At 41.0% G+C, this 20,483-nt stretch overlaps 2 protein-coding genes across 3 annotated transcripts in view; one reads left to right on the plus strand and one right to left on the minus strand.

Annotated features, from left to right (window-relative positions):
• The first annotated feature begins 1,262 nt into the window (after nucleotides 1–1,262).
• HDDC2 (HD domain containing 2) lies at nucleotides 1,263–14,542 on the plus strand. Its single transcript, XM_063125726.1, has 6 exons — nucleotides 1,263–1,374; nucleotides 2,678–2,799; nucleotides 4,800–4,902; nucleotides 6,244–6,312; nucleotides 11,884–12,022; nucleotides 14,388–14,542. Exons 1-6 carry the CDS (start codon nucleotides 1,330–1,332, stop codon nucleotides 14,483–14,485), a joined length of 576 nt encoding a protein of 191 aa, XP_062981796.1. The 5' UTR covers nucleotides 1,263–1,329; the 3' UTR covers nucleotides 14,486–14,542.
• A 1,701-nt stretch (nucleotides 14,543–16,243) lies between these two features.
• Nucleotides 16,244–20,483, minus strand: part of TPD52L1 (TPD52 like 1) — a 46,486-nt gene continuing 42,246 nt past the window's right edge. For both annotated transcript variants that reach the window (XM_063124720.1, XM_063124719.1), the window contains 3 exons: nucleotides 20,081–20,119; nucleotides 19,023–19,083; nucleotides 16,244–16,788 (listed from right to left, as the gene is read on the minus strand). In XM_063124720.1, coding sequence (XP_062980790.1) covers nucleotides 16,657–16,788; nucleotides 19,023–19,083; nucleotides 20,081–20,119 — 232 coding nt within the window. In that variant the 3' untranslated portion in view covers nucleotides 16,244–16,656. The remainder of the gene's footprint in view (nucleotides 16,789–19,022; nucleotides 19,084–20,080; nucleotides 20,120–20,483) is intronic.

Raw genomic sequence — 20,483 nt, forward strand, 5'->3', positions numbered from 1 at the left:
TCATCGTTCCCTGTAGGAGTTTTGTTAAGGTTGCAAGTGTTTTGTTTGAGGTGAGCCTGAAGGAGGCGTTGGAGAGGGCAGTCAAAATTGCCCTTGGGCATCTGAAAATGAATGGCAAGCTCAGACAACTCTAGGAGTGAAATGCCCACAAAGCAGCCCTTTCTCCTAGCTCGATTTATAGCTGTGCGGCAGTGAGCATGTCATGTCATATTGCCTCAGCTGGAAAGGCTTCGGCCTGCAGTGGGATGGGTGACTGCATGTGGATGTTGTCTGCTATAGATTATTCACAAAAAGGGGAAACCCTTTTTGCCTCCCTCATTCATTTTAAGAACTGTTTTCTTATTATTTTATTCCCTGTATAAAAACGAATGGCCTCTTCTGAATATTATTCATTCAATATTTTCAAGAGTTCGACACGCAAAACGTACTTTTTACTAATAACATTAGGTGCTCTGGTCATTCCTTTTCATTCAGAGAGATGGCGATCTTTGCCAATAGAACTATTATATTATGAGTCAGCAGGGTAAATTCATTTAAGATGTATCCTCAGTAATTTAATTACCATTACCTGGTAGGTAATTCCTTCTAATATAAACCCACAAACAAAAAGAGGGACAACATTACTGCCCATGCCTAAAATTTGCTGAGGTCATTTCCTACCCTGATTAGATTTTTTTAAAAAAAGGTGCTACAAATATTTGTCAGCATCGAGATTTCCTACTATGCTGATTTTTCCTTTCAGAGGTAATTGAAAAGCCTTTTTTTAAGGAGCTAAGAATAATATTTTCTTATAGAAACTATTGAAATGGTTTTATTTTATTCAGACCAACCATAATGTTCCATAAGAGTTAGAAGCTTTTGAGTTCTCCAGAGCCCTTTCTTCAGCAGGTTAGAAATCAAGCTAAACAAAGTCACTGATATCAACGACCCTTGTTTACAATTTAACAACCTACTCCTAAATTGCTACTACAGCCCGAACTATCTCCTCCGGGAGCGAAGACTACACTTTCTGACTCTCCCGACCGTTGAAGAACTTATATACGGTAAGCAGCTTTCTGGCACTCTCCAGCAGCATTGACTACAACTCCCATCATGCCTCAGCTAGGGTGCTCAGAGCCAATGAGAGAGGAGCAAGGGAGGCCTTTCCGAGACCCCAGCCAATGAGAGAAAGAAGAAGTTGAGGCGTCAGCGAGGTCTGAGCCAATGAGTAGCAGGTTGGAGCGGAAGCCTGGAAGCCGGCGCTAAGCGGGTGCCACTTCCTCCTGCTGCCGTCGTAACCAGTCCGGTGGTCGAGGTCGCGGCTGTGTTTATTCGGTAGCCTTAGTGGCTATGGGGAGCTTGTTGCAGTTTATGAAGCTGGTGGGCCAGCTGAAGGTGAGCGGAGGAGCTCAGAGTGGGAGAACATTCCTCAAAGTGCCGGGGCGGAAAAAGTACCCCAATTTCTGAGCCTCGCTTAACGCAGCGGTCCTGTACTCGTTTATCTCGTAGTAAACCCCATTGAATTCAGTGAGACGTGTGACAGGACATGCGTAGGGTCGGGCTGTGAGGTGCAATCCCAAACACGTGTCGGAGGGGCTAGCTTCCTTTCAATTCAGACGTGTTTAGGAAGGCAGTGGTGCGGGCAGAAAGCTATGCCTTTGTGCCTCGTCACCGTCCTAGGCAGCTGAAGCTCTTTGGAGTCCCTGCCCAAATGTTGTTTAGGAACCAGACATGACGGCATAAAGAAAACAGAATCTATTGCAGCACCATCACCACCCCATCCTGGAGCCCTCCAGACATGCTACCCACAAGATGTAGTGAAGGCCACCAATTTGGATGGGTTTCAAACGGGGTTAGACAAATTCATGGAGAATAAGGCTACCTCGGGTATCGGAGGCAGCATGCCTATGTACACCAGTTGTTGAGGAACTTGGGTGGGAGGATGCTGTTTCATTCATGTCCTGCTTGTCGGCTTCCTGCGAGCAGCTAGTTGGCCTGTGTGTAAACCGCCCAGAGAGCTTCAGCTATAATTTAATAACTAACTAGATAAAAATGCTGTACTAAATGGACTCTTGGTCTGATCTGGCATGGTTCTTATGTGTTTATGTTCCTGTCATGCTGGCTGGGGATGTGGGGAGTTGTATTCAAGACATCTGGGAGCCACCAGGTTGGGAAAGGGTGACCATGGCAGAATGAGTGCGTTGCTGGAACAGCGGTGGGATGATCAAAGCAACGATTTAAAATAGAAAAGTGGGAAGAAATAGGAAGAGAGGGTGAACGTGTTTGTGGATTGCCTGAAGGGATGCCCCAGTTGCCTTGGTGAAGAAAGACTGCAATCAGCTCAACTTCACAGTAAGCCTGTTAAGGCCTTCTTGATATGAGATAGGCAGTATTTCTTAAAAGTTCATAAGTTCATATGCAATCTCCTCCCATCTGGGGAAATGGCAAACAACACAAGATTTGGTTTCTGTTGCCAAAAGAGACAGCATAGGTGCTCATATGAACATTGTATTGTACTCTGGGATTAATTTCTCTTTATTTTTGTTTTTCTTTTTGAACAGTGCTTTTAATAAGTAAATATATTTTAACATCTATAACATATAGCAGATAGACCTTCTACAAGTGGCTTGGGTGTACAAATGTAGATACTTGTAAGTTTGTTCATTTTTAAAATATTGCTCAAATTGTTTTTGACTAGAGAGTACCACGAACAGGCTGGGTATACAGAAAGATACCCAATCCAGAGAGTGTCTCAGATCATATGTACAGGATGGCAATCATGGCTATGGTAACTAAAGATAAAGCACTTAATAAAGACAGGTATGTATAGTGAGAACAGTACTTATCCTTTAATTGATTTGGTGAGTGCACATTGTGGTTTCAGGTGTTCTGGAATTCTATTTCTGTTGGAATCATGTTATCTGAGACAGTCTTGTTTTATAGTTTTCAATACGTTGAATGCACAACTAATTTAGCCAGGCTTATTTATTTTACAACACTGAACCATCAGTATCGTGTACTTCCAAACCCTACAATGAACAGAAAAATAGAAGTGTTATTTTTTAAAATTGACTTAACAGACAAGCCACTTGATTATGTCAACTCCTATAACTCTTACTTAGATGGGTCAAATGGAGCTGACAACCTTTGATAATCTTGGCTTAATGTCTGCATTTTTTAAAAAAGGGATGTATTGGGCCATGTTTTAGAATAGGTAAGTGTAACCCTTTAGAAGAGCGATAATCCAGATCAATTTTACTTTCCTTACAGATGAGCATTTCTGATATGCAAAGGCAATTCTCTTGATTGCTCTTACAGTATTGCTGAGAAAGAATTGGTAATTATTATTCCTATTTTACAAATTGGAAATTGAGTTTGAGAGTGACTTGCTCAAGATAAAGCAGACATGTAACCTGGATCTAAATTCAAGGGTATATTTTTCCAATCCTTTCGATGTGTGCTTCTTGGTGGAATGCAATTATAATCCACCTTAGCCATTAGGAGTATAAAATTAGAGAGAAGAACTTATTTTGGTAAATTAATATGTAATATAATGCTGTCCAGTTTTGAGGATGTACATGAAAGTAGTAATTCCAGTACTTCATTTTGAAATAAGATAAATTTAAAAGTTAGATGTTGCATAACTGTTGTTAGAAATTATTTTGTCAGGCTTAGTATTGAAACTATAAGGTATGAATATTCATAGTTAATATCTTTTTATTAGGACCTACTAAAACATTAGAAAGTAGTGACTGAAGTGTTTGATTCCAACAAGTCTTAACAGGGCTAAATGTTCAGTTTTTGTTTGTTTTACATTTCAGAACCTGATGAAAAGAATCTGGGGTTTTCCAGTCATGCCCTAAAACATGTCTCCTTCTGCTTTCCTTTCTTTTTAATTTAGCCTGTAGCCTGAATAAGAGTTCTAGGGAATTTGAAAGATTTCTCAGTACATTCTAATGTTTTAAGAGGTGTGTGGTGTTAATATAAGGTATTATACTACTGTTGTTTTTGGATTACTGTTAATGAATTAGCACAGCTCTGTGCTATTTTCATAATTATGAATTAATTAATTATTCATGAATTAATTTCATAATTATGATTCCTATTATGATTAACTTGGCCTCAGTGTGTATTGCTTTATTGTTGGTTTGAAAAATTCTGTGGAACAAATAAACTTGTTATGTGGGGGAAATCTTTGCTTCACATAGCAAAGAAATATCATTTAAGGATGTACTCCTATGCATGTTTAGATAGGGAAAAAAGTCCTATTATATAACTCCCAGCATTCTCCATGCTGGCTGGGGAATGCTGGGAGTTATAGAACTTTCTTCCATCTAAATATGTATAGAATTGCATCTTTATTTAAAACATTTTTACCCTGCTCTTTAGCTGAAAAGTTTCCCTGGATGGCTTGCATATGTTCAGTGAAAAGAAGGCATTCCTCGTTCACAGGTTTACTGTCTAAAAGACACAACACTAAAGAAAAAGGTGATGGGAAGGGAAGAGGAAAACAAACAAACTCACATACAAATTCTTAAAGTTAAATAATGACCAGCTAGAAACAGTACAGAGAAAGGAGGAGTCCAATGAAGCTGGCCTTTCAGCAGGGCTGATAGAGTGGCTCTCCTTTCCCATTGCCATCTGCTGTAGCTTGATGGAATAGCTGCTTGCTGACTTGACCTAACCAACTGGAAAGACAGTAACCAAATCACTTCACTGGATGCATGAATCATTTGCTATAAGAGCCTGTACTTGTTTATTAATAAACGTTGTGTAGACATAAGACAATCGCATCTTTTAAAACACTTTCTCCTTTTCAGATGCATACGACTAGCTCTAGTTCATGATATGGCTGAATGCATTGTCGGTGACATTGCTCCTGCCGACAACATTTCCAAAGAGGAGAAACACAGACAAGAAGATGTAAGTATGTGGCACATATACAGTATGATAGTCTATGAAGTCTGCAGGAGTGTCTTACCCTAACTGCTTTGTAAATGGAAACTCAGAAGTCTGCTCTTGTTTTGGAGAGGACACAGGCCTTAAGCCTATGATGGGCATTTGCATGAGATCACCATTATCTGAGCTTGCACATTTTAAAGCTTTGTTGATAAATAAGACAAAATTGGATGAGTAGAGTGGCTTTCATAATGAATTTGAACATTAAAAGGCAATAAAAACGTGGGGTTTTTTTATCCATTGTGGCTTAGTGGAGGTCAATACCACATGGTGGAGCTAGTGGTTTATAAAGGAGCAGCATAGCTGCCCTGGTATTTCTTTGAGGCTACAGGGTCATGGAAGAGAAATGGTGGCAGTGGGCTGGCAATTCCAGTGTTAGTGCTCTCATTTCCACAGGGGGAGGCATCCGATGTGGTGGCACTAGCGGTAGGATCAAACTCATCATGGGTAGGCACTAGAGGGCACAGTCTTCTATGTTGCAATCAGAGTCTTGTTGAAGGAAAAGCAATGTGGATCTATGGAATTCGTAGAGCAGCCTTTCCCAACCCAGTGCCCTTTGGATGTGTTGGACTACAACTCCCATTATTCCCTGCACTCCTGTGTCATACTCCTGGTGTACTGGGTGAATGCTTCAAATTCATAAGAACAGAAAAACAGCCATACTGGATCAGACCAAGGGCCCATCTAGTCCAGCATTCTGTTCAGACAGTGGCCAACGAGCTGTCCATGGGAAATCCACAAGTAGGACATAAGTGCAATAGTACCCTCCCACCCATGTTCCCCAGCAACTGCTGTTCATAGGCATACTGCCTTAGATACTGAGGGTTTAATATAGCCATCAGGACAAGTAGCCATTGATAGCCTTATCCTCTAGGAATTTGTCCAGTCCCCTTTTTAAGCCATCCAAATTCAAGGCTATCACTACATCCTGTGAAAATGAATTCCATAGTTTATACTTGGGAATATACACTGTGCTTTTATTCCTAAGTTATTGCTCTAAAACCTGTGTGTTTGTTTGCTTTGCTGTGTGAAGCTCATGGTTGCCTGCCAGTTTGTGTAATTTTCTGCCATTTTCAGTGAGTAATTAAGTTGCTAGGGGATAAGCCCTGTTATGGAGAGAGCTGTTTTGTTCTTGTTAACAATCTTGTTCCGCTCACCAATGACATCTGGCCTGTCCTTGCAAGTTCTAAATACCAAGGTAGTAGAGGACGACAGCTTGTCTGTGCCAAAAGCAGTAAAACAGCATTTGGCATGAGTTACACCAAACAAAATACAGCATTCTTTTTCTTTCTTTCTTTCTTTTAGGAAGCTATGAAACATTTGACCCAATTGCTGTCAGAGGATTTGAAAAAAGAAATTTATGAACTGTGGGAAGTAAGATGTAAACGTCTAGAATTATTTAAATATCAATGCATTTGTTCTAAAGATATGCATCTTGGTTGAATATCAATTATAGAAATAAATACATAATGGCTGGTGCTCACCATGATGGATTTGGGAAGGAAATGCTCCTGGTGTAAGGCAGGCCAACAAAGCTAAATACAGCCAGGGACTCACGTCCAGTCTCTGTCACCTGCCTAGAGTTCTAAAATCCAGGGGGATTATTATGTAAGTGTAAGTTATTCGATGTGGCTGGGTGAGTTGCGTTGCACTTGAGGGGTCATAAGAACATAAGAAGAACCCTGATGCTGGTTCAGACCGAGGGTCCGTCTAGTCCAGCACTTTGTTCACACAGTGGCCAATCAGCTGTTGACCAAGGACCCACAAGCAGGACATGGTGCAACAGCATCCCCCTGCCCATGTTCCCCAGCAACTGGAGTATATAGGCATACTTCCTCTGATACTGGATCACAGCTACTGGCTTTTTGTTTGGCCCACTTAAGGAGGGAAGCATCTCTCTCTCTCATAGGACTTTGCTTAATAGGTCCATAAAGACCAGTTGCGTTGTTATGCTTACACCTGAAAACACAGCTTTGAATTTTACATAATTACCTTTGCAAAAGTAAAAACCTGAATGAAAATCTATTGAAGTGTTCTAAGAAGTAATATGTGAAATTTAGGGGTGGGGGGACCATTAAAGGTATAAACCAAGATTGTGTGAGTGGGAAGTCTGCTTGCACAATAGGATGGCACTTGCAGTCCCCACCCCCGTTCCCATCCAAAATCTTCTCCAGAGGGTTCCCCCAGATTTTGTGGGCTTGCAGGGGCAGGAGGAATGCCCTCCTTTCTGTTAGCAGAAGCATCAAAACATTTTAGTTTTCAATCCACAAGGAAAAAGAACACATTTTTTTTGAGGGGAACATATTTATTATTTATTTATTAATGATACTTATATACTGCTTTATATAATAAAATCTCAAAGCAGTTTGCAGTGCATAAAAACAATTTCAATTACAATAATAATAAAGCTATACAAGGGACAGAGATGAGTTTTTATGGACCTGTTAAGCAAATAGAACAGCATATGATTAATTACAAGTTCGAGAAAGCCTGGGTGATGGACGTACTTTTTCCACCTCCTGAACTGCATGGGGAAGGGTGTGGCAGAGGGTTGGTGCCATAACCTAGAAGGCTCGTCCTTGAGATATTTTACAGCGACGTTCTGTTGGTCACAGAACAACCAGCAAAATCTTAAAGGTTGGCTGGGTATACGTTTTTACAATACTTAAAACAGTATTTTCAAGACATGACTTTCCTTGCTCTCAGAAAAGCCTTTACTGCCCTCCGTTTCCAAACAATGCCTTCAGCTTATCAGGAGGGGATGTATAAATCCCTTCCAGAGAAGATGAAGGCATTGTTTGGAAACGGAGGGCAGTAAAGGCTTTTCTGAGAGCAAGGAATGAATATATATATATATATATATATATATATACACACACGGAGGGCAGTAAAGGCTTTTCTGAGAGCAAGATATATATATATATATATATATCAATATCATAAATGCTTAAGTGTGGGGTTTTTAAGAGGCATTGATTATGTTTTTTGTTTGTGTGGAATTTTCCCAAATGAGATGTAAACACTTCTAATAGACTTTGTTGCAAGAAGAAAACTGTGCAGTCCCTAATTCCGTTAGCTTGAAGCAACATTCACCACAAACACATTTCCCTGGTGGATTATGGATTTATTGTGTAATCCTTTAACTTCTTGCTCCTTTAATCTTTCTCATTAGAAATGCACTTCAGTATTCACATTTGGTCACTAGTGGCTTGTTTGGGCCTAGAGAACAATTGAGCGGCAAGTTAAGGCTGCTCTTCATATCCAGTTTCTCAAATTGTGGGATTCATTTTGAGCTTGGAAGAGAAACCACAATCTCTGTGCAGATAAGAAGCAACACTGAATTGTATTAAGATGTTATGGAACATTCCAAATGAAGATGTTACAGTGCAGTTTAGTGGCATTCCGTTCTCTATATGCAGGAAGGTTCCCTGGGGCTAATTAAAAGCTGTGTACCCTGAGGGAGGGCAGAAGAGGAGAAGGCCAGGTTGGGGAGCACGTGCCATCAGCTCCCATCAGTTGGCCTGAGAGAATTATGTTCTGGTGTTGTTTGGCTTTTGCTAACACTGCTTTGTTTCTGTATTTAAAAATTGTAAACAGTCTTGGGAGACAGGTAGTATGGAAGTATACTTAATAATGATTACGATGATGTGCTCAATGTTGTGGAGAATCACCCGGTGCTACTTTTAGATCCTTTTAACTGTTTGTAGATTAAACTTGGAACTTTCTCCACGGTCTTTTCCCTTGAATTATGTCCCCTAACTAGCAATATAAGTTTTTAATATAGTGCTCTGTATCTGTTGAGCTTGAGATGGTGCCCTAGGAATATAACTTCAAGTTAGGCAAAATAAATTACAGTTCAAACAACCAAAATCAGTTGTTTTCTATTTCTGTCACAAGTCCATGCAAACTATTGAGGATTTTATACCAGTTTAACTGTGATGGTTTCCCCACAAAACATCCTGGGAATTGTAGTTTGATAACAGATTCTGTTCAGATATTCCTAAAGATCTACGTTCTCCCTTCTTGTCTCCATATAATGATGCACAGGAACGAGTGCTTTCCATTCCATCTACTAAGAGGCAGCACAGCTGGTCCTCTTAGATTGAAAGTATTTTCAAAATACTTATAAAATTAACAACCATTGTGCATATTTATGAAATTAACAAGCATTGTGCGTATTTCCCAATGCCAGTTTGGGTGATGTATAAATAGGGCTTCATTTATTTTTTTTTAGAGCTGCCTGCCAGTAATCATATAGAAGAATTCAAGATGACTGCCATTGTTAAGAAGAACATCATCATTATTATTATTATTATTATTATTATTATTATTATTATTGCATTTGTAAACACCCCATAGCCTAAGCTCTCTGGGCGATTCACACAAAATAAAAACACTTAAAACAATATACAAAAATTAAAAACCACAAAAACATGCAAAATGCACATATATTCAACACCACTATAACAACTATACAAATGATGAGCCAAAAAAACAGACCCCTGCGGGGAGAATTCACGGAGCCGAGCAATGTTCCCCAAGCACCACCTTCTGGAGCCGACCAGCCAAGTAGGACGGAACCACTGCAATGCAGTACCTCCCACTCCCAACTCAGCCAGTTGTTCCAGAAGGATACCATGGCCGATGGTATCGAAAGCCGCTGAGAGATCAAGGAGAATCAACAAAGTCACACTCCCCCTGTCTTTCTCCTGACATAGGTCATCATACAGGGCGACCAAGGCTGTTTCCGTACCAAAACCAGGCCTGAAACCCGACTGAAATGGATTCAGATAATTGGTTTCAGCCAAGAGTGCCTGGAGCTGGCTTGCAACTACCCGCTCAAGGCCCTTGCCCAGGAATGGAACATTTGCTACTGGCCTATAGTTATTAAAATTTTCAGGGTCCAGGGAAGATTTCTTCAGGAGTGTACTCACTACCACCTCTTTCAGTGCCCCGGACCACTCTGTCTCACAAAGAGGCATTAATCACTTCCCTGGCCCAGCCAGTTGTTCCATCCCTGCAAGCTTTTATTAGCCAAGAGGGGCATGGATCCAATACGGAGGTGGTTGCACGAACCTGTAAACCGCCCAGAGAGCTTCTGCTATGGGGCGGTATATAAATGTAATCAATCAATCAATCAATCAAATCACCTTGTCAACATCCTTGAGCTGAAACTCATCCAGGAAAACTGGACAAAACTGGGCTCTGGATACCTCATCTGATTCACCTGCTATAACTCTGGAGTCCAAGTCCTGGCAGATGCAGGAGATTTTATTCTGGAAGTGCCTAGCAAATAGATTACAGTGGGCCTCAGAAGGTTCTACAGTGTCCTTGGGGCCAACATGCAATAGCCCCCGGACAACTCTGAAAAGCTCCGCTGGGCGGCAGACTGATGTTTCTATAGTGGCAGCAAAGTATTGGTTTTTTGCTGCCCTCACTGCCCCTGAATTCAACTTACCCTAGTCACTTAGCAGTGTTTGATTACATCCGCTAGGAGTTTGTCTCCATATGCACTCAAGCCATCCTATTTTGTTTCATCACTCTCAGCTCTGGGGTATGCCATGGAGCCGTACGAGCTCTACACAGGAGAGGGTGCTCAGGAGCAATCGTGTCAACTGCCCAGGTCATTTCTGCATTCCACAGATCAACCAGGGTTTCGACAGGAGAGCCAGCCCTATCAGCCGGAAAACTCCCCAGAGCCCTCTGGAAACCATCCGGATCCATTAGCCATCTTAATGGGTCCACCACCCTTGCAGAGGGAAGAAACCGCTGTAAGTCTAAACCTCTGCAGGTGGTGATCTGACCATGATAAAGGGGTTGATGTAAAGTCCCCCACTTTCAGATCACTATCTCCATGTCCAGTTGAAAAAAACAGGTCTAGAGTATGCCCCACTACATGTCTTGGACTGATGGCATGTTGGGACAGTCCCATGGTTATCATGGAAACCATGAAATCCTGACCTGCCCCAGGTAAAGTGCTCTCAGCATGAATGTTGACAACCCCCAGAACCAAGAGCCTGGGGGATCTCAACAATACCCCCGAGACCACCTCTGTTAGCTCAGTTAGGGAGTCTGTTGAGCAGCAGGGTGGGCGGTACACCAACAGAATCCCTAATCTGTCCCGTTGGCCCAACACAAGGTGCAAACACTCCAGACCAGTAGTCGCATGGACAGGGAGCCTGCAGAGGAGGATGGAGTTCCTATAGACGACAACAACCCCCACTCCCAAACCTCAAGTCTACCCTGATGCTGAACCAAGTACCCTGGTGGGCATAGCTGGGAGACACTGACTCCTCCCTGCTCACCCACCCACGTCTTGGTTATACATGCCAGATTGGCTGCTTCATCCACAATTAAGTAATGAATGAGGGAGGTCTTATTATGCACCAATCTGGAATTTAAAAGCAGCATCTGGAGGCCTGAAGGCATGATTGTAAATTTTGTTTTGAAAATAGAAATTGGGGTGTGTCTTTGGAGGGACGAAGTATAACAATCTGAAGGCAGAAGTGGTTGGATTGCCATAGGAAGCTTGATCGAATACTTGAAAGGCAGCAAGAACCTGTTCTAAAAAGGGAAATATCTACAGCAAAAGTTCTATCGAATCTACACTGAAATTTTTGGAACAGAAACCTAAACATGAAGGTGCTATGGGAAGCTATACAGCAAGCAAGCTGGCTTGGTTGATATTTTTGTGAGTTTGGGGAAAATTACTTCCAGACTCATATGATGATTGTGTAGTACCAGTTTGCAGTCACTGGTGGAACTACATGTGGTGAAGCAGAGGGCTCAAATGTGAACCACCTTTTGTGCAAATTGTGTAATATATAACACTGGCTTTGCATTTATGCACCGATATGACCAACTGCACAGTATTTGTGATCTTGGCCTTTCAATTAAAGTGGCTTAACAAATTGAATACTTTTCCATCTTGCACATCCCATTTAGGAATATGAACTCCAGTCTAGTGCAGAAGCAAGATTTGTGAAAGAGTTAGACCAATGCGAGATGATACTTCAAGCCTTAGAGTATGAAGACTTAGAGAAAAAACCTGGAAAACTTCAAGACTTTTATGACTCAACTGCAGGTAAGAACCCTTTCTGTTACAAGTATTTAAATGTATAGTTTGAGATCTGCAATAAAGCGTTTCAGTGTAGAGTGATCTTACTTGGTGTGTCTGCTACACAGTCAGGCCCTCTTTTACAATGCTCCTTTCCATCCCTGCCTCCCCCCACCCCCCCGCAGACATTCAGCATTAAACATTAGGGCTATGCACTACCTCAGGCCAAACCCCCAATCCAAGTCAAGCCAGTTTGACATGCTTTGGCACAAATAAGAGGTGGAAGTGGGTTGGCCCAAGGTGGAACAAATCATTTCCAATGGCCTTGGGGCGGTGGTGGGCTACTCCCCCACCTGGGAAAGCTGTCGGGAGGCCAGCCGTGAGTCCTTTGGACTCACCAGATATTTCTCTCCCCTCCCCTCTCTCCCCGGTCACCCGCCATGACTTATCTTTGGTGTGCGTCATCCTCCCTTAGAGCCACGACTTAAAGGTAAGATGGGGGGGGGGGGTCGGATTTTTTCATAGATCTATGGTCACAAACTAGGGAAATGGCCCTTATGGCTGCCATGGTTTGGGGCCATAGATCTATGAAAATTAGAGAGCCCCCATCTTACCTTCAAATCGCGGCTCTAAGGGAGGAAGATGCATGGCAAAAGTAAATCCCAGGGTGGCGGTGGGTACGGGGGAGGAAGGCAAGCAGGGAGTCCAGTGGACTTCAAGTCAACCTTGCGCACGGATTTCCTGGGTGCCTGCTGCGCAGGAGTGTAGTGAGTGCCCAGGAACCCGCAAAGGAACCCGCTTCAAGGGGTGGGGAATGAGACTTCGCTTTGTCTTCAGTACTAAAGCGAGGCAGCCAAGCCCCGAAGCACCCAGAGTCGAATCAGGGCCATTTTGGAGGCTCCAAAACAGCCTCCGAAGTAAATTGGGCCCTACAAAACATAATCTGTTGTCATTGAGCTGTTTCGGGTATCCCCCCTCCCCAGTTAGATTTTTTTGAAGATTGTTTTCTACTTCTGCAAACTTTGGCTTCTCCTGGGAGTGCTAATTCCTCCATCTTGTTTCTCAGTAGCCAGATTATCCCAACATATCTCAGCATCTTAAGCCATTCTATTAGAATACATTATAATGGTATTGATTATAATGGTAGAGAGCTTCTGAAAAGAGAATTATGCCAAGGAAAAACAAGGGAAGCCCTTAATCTTGGGCACTTTTTCAAACAAAGGGTGCTTCCATTTATCATTTATTTGGGGATCAGCATTATGCATCCAGGCCATACATACTAGGATTTGGCCCCACCAACTTGTTCCTCTGATGGACAGATGCGCCGAGCATGGAGTGTGCCCACTGTGTTCCACTAAAACTGTTGGGGTGTCCTGAGCTGAACAGGAACACGTATTTTCTAGGGATACTTTCAGTCTTGTGTTATAGAATTAAACTGGAAGTGTGAACAGCTGACATGGTGCCATTATCCTAAATTGGGAACATAACATTAAGCATATGAAAATGTGCTTGTGGAATTGGAATCCTGGAAACTGAACGAGTTAAAAATGTGACTTCCATCCAGTGTTAGCATTAAATGGGTTCTGTCAGAATACAGAGCAGTAGTCACAACAATGGAAAGAGACCCATTGCTTTTATTGGTTTTCTCTCTCCCCCCCCCCCCCCCCCATAACCATTAATTACTCCTAGAAGATTCTTTTGCAGTCTTTTACTTCTTGGTCTCCATGGAAGAGGAATCTACATGTTAAGCAGCTTGCTTGTTCACTAAAAGCTTCTGTCATTTGGATCTTTAATTTAATTCTGGCTTGGAATTACATTTACAAGTTACTAGAACACTAAAGAGTTATTAACAAACCTATCCACTTGTACCTTCTAGTTATTTGTGGCATGTCGACAACTACAGGGAGAAACAAAACCAACTCTTTCCCAACTTTATTAAGGCTCTTCCTCCCTCTCCTGCCTTTTCTTTTTTGCCAGAGGTGATCAGGCATGTGATTATTTACAAGCTAAATTATTTACACTCCTAAAAGGCAGTTAAGAAATTCACATTCATATTACTATGCTGATGTGTGGAAACTTGCTAGAACTTCATGCTCTCACTTGAGCATTAAAGAATGTTCCATTGAAGTTTATAGAATGGGCTGTGAGGATTAAGGAAATGACAGGGCTTGTATATCAAGTATTTTTTTATTTTTTTTGTACACTTTAATATAGCTTTAGTAAGGAACACAAAAAAATACAACTAGCATAGACAAGTTGGCTAATACAAAATGTAAGACACAATAAGAACAAGGATTTCTTGTAGAGAAGTGCTTATCAAAATCACTGCCATATTCTTGCATACTGCAGAATGGGAAAGCATATTAACTAATTGTGATCTCTTGATCTACAGGAAAATTTAGTCACCCAGAAATAGTTCAGCTTGTGGCTTCCATAAATACAGAAAGAAATACAAAAATAGCTGCAGCAAACAATGATCCTCCATCTTGAATCACCTCCAAAATGTGCTTAACTGTATCTAAAATAAATTATTTTATGATCCCTGAATTTGTGTCTTTCTTGTTTGACATGAAATTCTTGAATACAATTTACCAAATACATTATAGAAAATGGCAATAAATAAGACTATATGGGATAAGCCCCATATTATAATATTTTACCTCCACAGAGTGGCAGATTATCAAGTATCTTGGTTTAAGTATTAGAAGAAATACAACTTTTAATTCTGTTGCTTCAAGAGCATGTTTGTGTAATTTTACAGGAGGCAGCTGGTCTCTCTGGAGTATTCAGTAACATATTTGTAAATTGGACACAGTACCTTCTGGTCCAGCATGTATGCGAAAAAGTACTGTGCGAGAACACCTCACATCTGGACCCTAAGTTGTTGTGTGCAATGCTGCCTTGCTGAATATCAGATATGAGAAGCTGAAAGTTTTTCTACAATACAAAATAACAAACATGTAGTATCCATTCTCCCGTAACCCCAACCCAGCAAACGTAGAGGAAGAGGACAGCATGAGAGAGGCAGAAATGTGAAACACGCTACGCAAGTGTCTATCCCTGTTCCCCCAGCCCAATTACTCAGTGAGAAATCAGGATTTAATTCAGACCACAGAATTAATGGGAGCACCAAACCTGTTAGATACTATTTGTTCTTTACCAGCTCCAGAATTTTCTCTGTTTTGATGTGGCAGGGTCAGTGTCTCTCAGTTTTAGAGGCTTAGCTACCATGGCTGCTTGCAAGACCTACAGGTTTTTTTACATGGAATAACATCCCAAACTTAGTTTATGAACTGAAAACATTAAATTTGATTCAAGAACAAAGTTAATTCATTATTTTTTTGATCTGCATAGTTTGTAGAGCCAACTCTTGTTTTATTTCAGATATACAATCCCACCCATCTTCAATTAAGCAGCTGCATGGACAAAGTATTGCTAGCAAATTCCCATTACTGTGGCAGCTAGTAAAGTGTCATCATAATCATGGGGATTACAGATGTGTGTGTGTGTATTTCTATCGATGACAAACAGCAGTTGTTTCCTTCCCCTATCTCCCCCATAATGTGTACTGAAGGCATGTGACACAGTACTTATCCCAGCAAGTGGTGGACAATTTAATGGGGTCAGAATCCAACTATATCGTCATCATCTTTAAGTAAATGTACCACAAGGAGGACATGCACATCAGTAGTAGCAACATGTCTCTTATGTGCAGTTTGAGGCCTTAATTGCAAACCATTGTTCTTGAAACATTGTGACATGTTGGCTACAATGCTGTGAATATTCAAGTCTCTTTATGGGCTGGCTTAAAGTACATGTAAAGTTTAATTGAATATTTTAAAAAATAAAAACCTCTATTACCTGTTACTATAGAACTGATAACAGCTGCCTAACTTATTTTTGAATAGTCCAGTTCTTATACCATTTACCTTCTGATGGTGAAGAAATACAAGTTTACACACTCCTTAAGTAGAGGAAAAGCAAACAGTTTATTGGAAACAATGAATTTTCCTGTGGCACCAAAAACAGATTAAAAATGAACCAATCAACTAAGTCTCCGAGAACCAAACAGAGGCTATAGCAGTAGTTAGTAGACCAATGCCTCAGCACATAACAGTATGTCTAATAAAATACAGTCTGACCTTTAAATAATGTCAAAGATAGAAGCAGGTACGTGTGCAGAAAAGGGAAGAAGCAAGAACAACTTGGCCATCTATGTTATGTTTTGAAATTGGAATATTTGAGTAATATATTATTTGAACAGCTTACTCAAATTCAATATCTAAACATATATACACATATGAACAAATCTCTGCAAAATTGGTGGAACAACTGGTAGAAACACAGCCTTGTCTTATAGAAGCTGGATATGAAAAACCATTTGAATGATACTGAGCCTCTTCATATAAGATCCACATATGACTTCATAAAATAGTGCTAGAGTAAACTGGATAGTATACAGAGATGGCCATTTCTGCTATTTTTCAGCTGGTTTAATCGCAGGAATTGTTGCAGATGTCTCTGAGTACTGTCTGGTTCACACTAACATTTCTCATATAGGCATACACCTGTATGCTCAATCCTGTGGAGAAAATAAAGTGTGTCATGTGTGATTTGGCCCTAAGCAGTGGAATGGAGAGGACCAGTTTCATCTATGCAATCTAGCACTGGAGCTCCTCTTCTGTTTCTGAGAGTTGAGTGCCCACAACGGAACTCTGGGCACTGGCATGAGCAGTAGAACTAAGAACTTCTTCAAAACTTCCTCCAGGATGGCTAGCACCTCCAACTTTTGTCTGAAAGGAATAAGCAGAGACAATCACTAACTTACATTCTACCTAAATAGGGTTAATTACTTACTGCTTAGGGTTGTTGTAACTAAATGGGTTTTGTGACCTCAGTTGCTAAGACAGTTAATTCATGTTCTCTTTAGTTTCACCAGTTCACAAGGTGGCCGATTACAACTGTAGCGTTAAATGTTTTAAGAAAAAAAAGGCAGAGAAGTAGCGATTGTTTAAAATGGTTCCTTTTGTAATAGATGCTACTGCCAATTTGCCCAAGGTTAACTTTCTATTATAAATTCAATTCTATGTAAATTTATTCAACCCATAATACATTTATATTGTTTTCCAGTGTAAGAAATGGCTTTACTTGGGGTACTTCTAAAACTAGATGCAATGATGGTTTTGAATCCAGTTGCCTATCGTCTAAGTTTGCATTTCTAAAAAGTTTATAATGCAGAGTAAACAAAAAGCTATCTGGATAACATTTAATAAAAAATATTAGATCCTTGAGTAAAACATAAACCAGTATAGGAAATTGTGCTCCTTTACACTGTTTAAGGCTGTACTCTTATACCTACTTACCTGGGAGCAAGCTGCCTTGAACACTTCTCAGTAAACATGTATAAGATTGTGCTCTAGGAATTTGATTCTGTTAAAAGCGGAATGTACTCTGACAGTTTATCAGGCGGTGTTGAAAAAAGCAAGGGGATTTCGGAGTATGAGATCCAGGCTGCCTTTGGCACAAGGGCCAGTAATGACTACAGTGGCAAACTTTTAACAAGGACAATCTCTTAGGCTGTGTCTGCACTACAGTACCCCTTGTCACATTTAATTACGTTTAAGCCTGTCCCTTACAATCTGAAGGCATTTCTCACGCATAGATTTTGTCTTCATCTCATGATTTTGGGCTCAAGGGATTTCCTCCCTTTCAGCTTGTGCTTTAAAAAAAAATTAAAATAATTTTAATAAGATACCTCCAGCAAGTGGAGTTTTCTAGTATTAAGCATACTTTGGAATATTTGAATATTAAATAACAACATAAGAAGTGCCCTAATGCTGGATCAGACCAAGGGTCCATCTAGTCCAGCACTCTGTTCATACAGTGGCCAGCCAGCCATTGGTGGCAACAGCACCTTCCCACCCATGTTCCCCAGCAAATGGTGCACACAGGCTTACTGACTTGAATACTGGAGATAGCACATAACCATCAGGGCTAGAAGCCATTGATAGCCTTTGCCTCCAGGAATTTATTCAACCCCCTTTTAAAGCCATCCAAATTGGTGGCCATCGCTACATCTTGTGGTAGTGAGTTCCATAATTTAACCATGCGCTGTGTGAAGAAGTACTTCCTTTTATTTGTCCTGGATTTCCCAGCAATTAGGGAGATGACCTTGGTTTCTAGTATTTTGAGAGAGGGAGAAAAATGTCTCCCTATCCACGTTCTCCACACCATGCATAATTTTGTACACCTCTATCATATCTCCCCTTAGCAGCTCCTGTGTAAGTTCCTTAATACTATTATTTGGTTTTAAATTGTTTTACAATGAATAAAATTCAATCACAACTAATAAACAGATATAGTACAAACACTGTCTTGGTAATTAGTGAGGGAATTATAGTGTACCTTACTTCTGACAGGCGAGGGAGGGCCAAGGATTTATTTTTATATGTATATGTCCACCTGTCAAGAGTTGGACTCATTGTGCTTGCCCTGTTCAAGTGAAGCCACGACTTTTGGCAGCCTTAGGCATGGACCCTGCTTTGGTCTACCCCTATAGCCTGAAGGGATTGATCTGCCTGCTCTATTCTCCTGAGGGGGGCTGATCCACAGCAGGGGTGGGGGCAGCCATATAACTGTCCCTTGCACGATTCCCCACTGGCTTCAAGCTATCGACCTCCAAGCTATGTGCTAGTTAGGGATGTCTGCTACTTAGTGACAGAAGATGGTACTGCAGGCTTCAAACTCGCAGGTATATTTAAATTAATGCATTTTAACAACCAAATAACCCCCGAAGTATACATACCAAGTTTCAGATATTCAGTATAACAAAGAAGGCACTTTCTCAGGTATACAGGGCGTAAGGAGGAGAGTTTCTATGGATGTATTAATTTATATAAAAATCTCCCTGGGAGAGTAGGAACAATGAGTAATTGATTTCAGGATGAGATGCGGACTATTCCTTGTGCTACTTTCACAAAAATTAGTTGGTGTAGACATACCCTTTCATTCTGTTCTTATCCCATACCTTAAGGCTTGTGACAGTGGTTTCAACCTTTTCTTCAAAGGATTTGAAAGTAGGAGAATTCCTAAAGGGGTAAAACAGAGCAAAATTGTTCTCTCATTTGCGTCTTCATACTTTTAGTTGCTTCTGGATGTTGCCAGAACTGAATGAAAGAAGGGGGGCTGTCAGCATGTATTTCAGCAACCATAGCTTTTGCCACCATCTCTAAATTCCAATTATATTAAAGGACGAAACCCAGTGTTCACATCACTTGGCTTACGTGGTGCGTGTTTAAAAAAATAGTACCCAAGACAATCAAGGCTGGCATGCAAAATCAGAATGTCCTACAGACATTCTGCACTGTCACAAAGGATGTTGGGGTACATCCCTTTGTGTATGCCAACCAAATAGGTTGGAAGGGCTGTACAGCTGTCTTGCACCCTGCTTTTGGCCTAGCTACTGCTGCTGCCTCACATGAAACAGGAATGCCCCTGATTTAATGGAGGGCAACAGCCAAGATTGTGCACCGCTTCTGATGAAGTTGGCTGTTGCATGGGGTATGAATGCATAAGGGAAGCCCCACATCAAGTGCGTTGCAATAAGCCAAACTTGAGGCTACGAATAACTACATGGACCCTTCTGGCCAGACTATCCCTATTCAGGAACAATCACAGCTTGCATACACAATGAAAGTCGCTAAGAGGCACATCTAGTCTCAGAGTCCACCTGAGCCTCTAGTACTTGAGGAGTACCTTTGGACTATGAACCTGACCCTTCATGGGCAGTGCAATCCCACTGAGAACAGGTAATGTATCTCATTCCCAGAAATGGGAGCCAGCCACCCCAGCCATTGTGTCTCTGTCTTGTCAGGATTCTGCCTCAGCCCACCACCGATTCCACTGCTAATTCTCGCACACATTTTTCTTTAATCAAATTAAAACATATATTGGAAGGATATAGAAAATTTAAAAACATCCAAGTGAGCATTCTTTTCATTTGTGTTGTTGTACAGAATTCTTTGCAACTATTCACTATAGATTTTTATATCAGTGTAGTACAAAGAAAGATGTTGGAAATTTTACCTCATAGCAGGCATACTTATGGAATGACGAATAGAATAACTGCATTGCAAAAGCATGGAGAGGAGAGAAAATTCCAAACTATTAATACAGGCTTGCAGTATGACCAACATTAACAAGGTCTAGCTGTAAACTAATTTCATTTCTAAATCACAATTTCTGGTTCATATTCTGGTGGAACACTGTCTTTGAATTCACTGAGACATAACGTTCAAGACTCAAAACAACAGTATAGAAGATCTACTGAAACTTAGTCTCCTTTGTACATTACATGCAACTGAACAGTGTAACATCTATAAGTGGCCCACAGGACCTGAGAAGTTTAAACACCAGCAGTGCCCACAGCAAGAGAGAGTGGGTGGATATGGAGTAGAGAAACTTTTGATGCAAGTAGAGTTAATATAGT

This window comes from Elgaria multicarinata, chromosome 4 (genome assembly GCF_023053635.1).
Source record: "Elgaria multicarinata webbii isolate HBS135686 ecotype San Diego chromosome 4, rElgMul1.1.pri, whole genome shotgun sequence".
Lineage (NCBI taxonomy): Eukaryota > Metazoa > Chordata > Lepidosauria > Squamata > Anguidae > Elgaria > Elgaria multicarinata.

Bases quoted from the DNA above. Each gene is read 5' to 3' on its own strand.
- HDDC2 (XM_063125726.1), top strand. From the start codon at position 1,330: ATGGGGAGCTTGTTGCAGTTTATGAAGCTGGTGGGCCAGCTGAAG. The intron at 4,903-6,243 runs GTAAGTATGTGG...TCTTTCTTTTAG, and splicing joins AGAAACACAGACAAGAAGAT to GAAGCTATGAAACATTTGAC. The intron at 6,313-11,883 runs GTAAGATGTAAA...CATCCCATTTAG, and splicing joins AAATTTATGAACTGTGGGAA to GAATATGAACTCCAGTCTAG.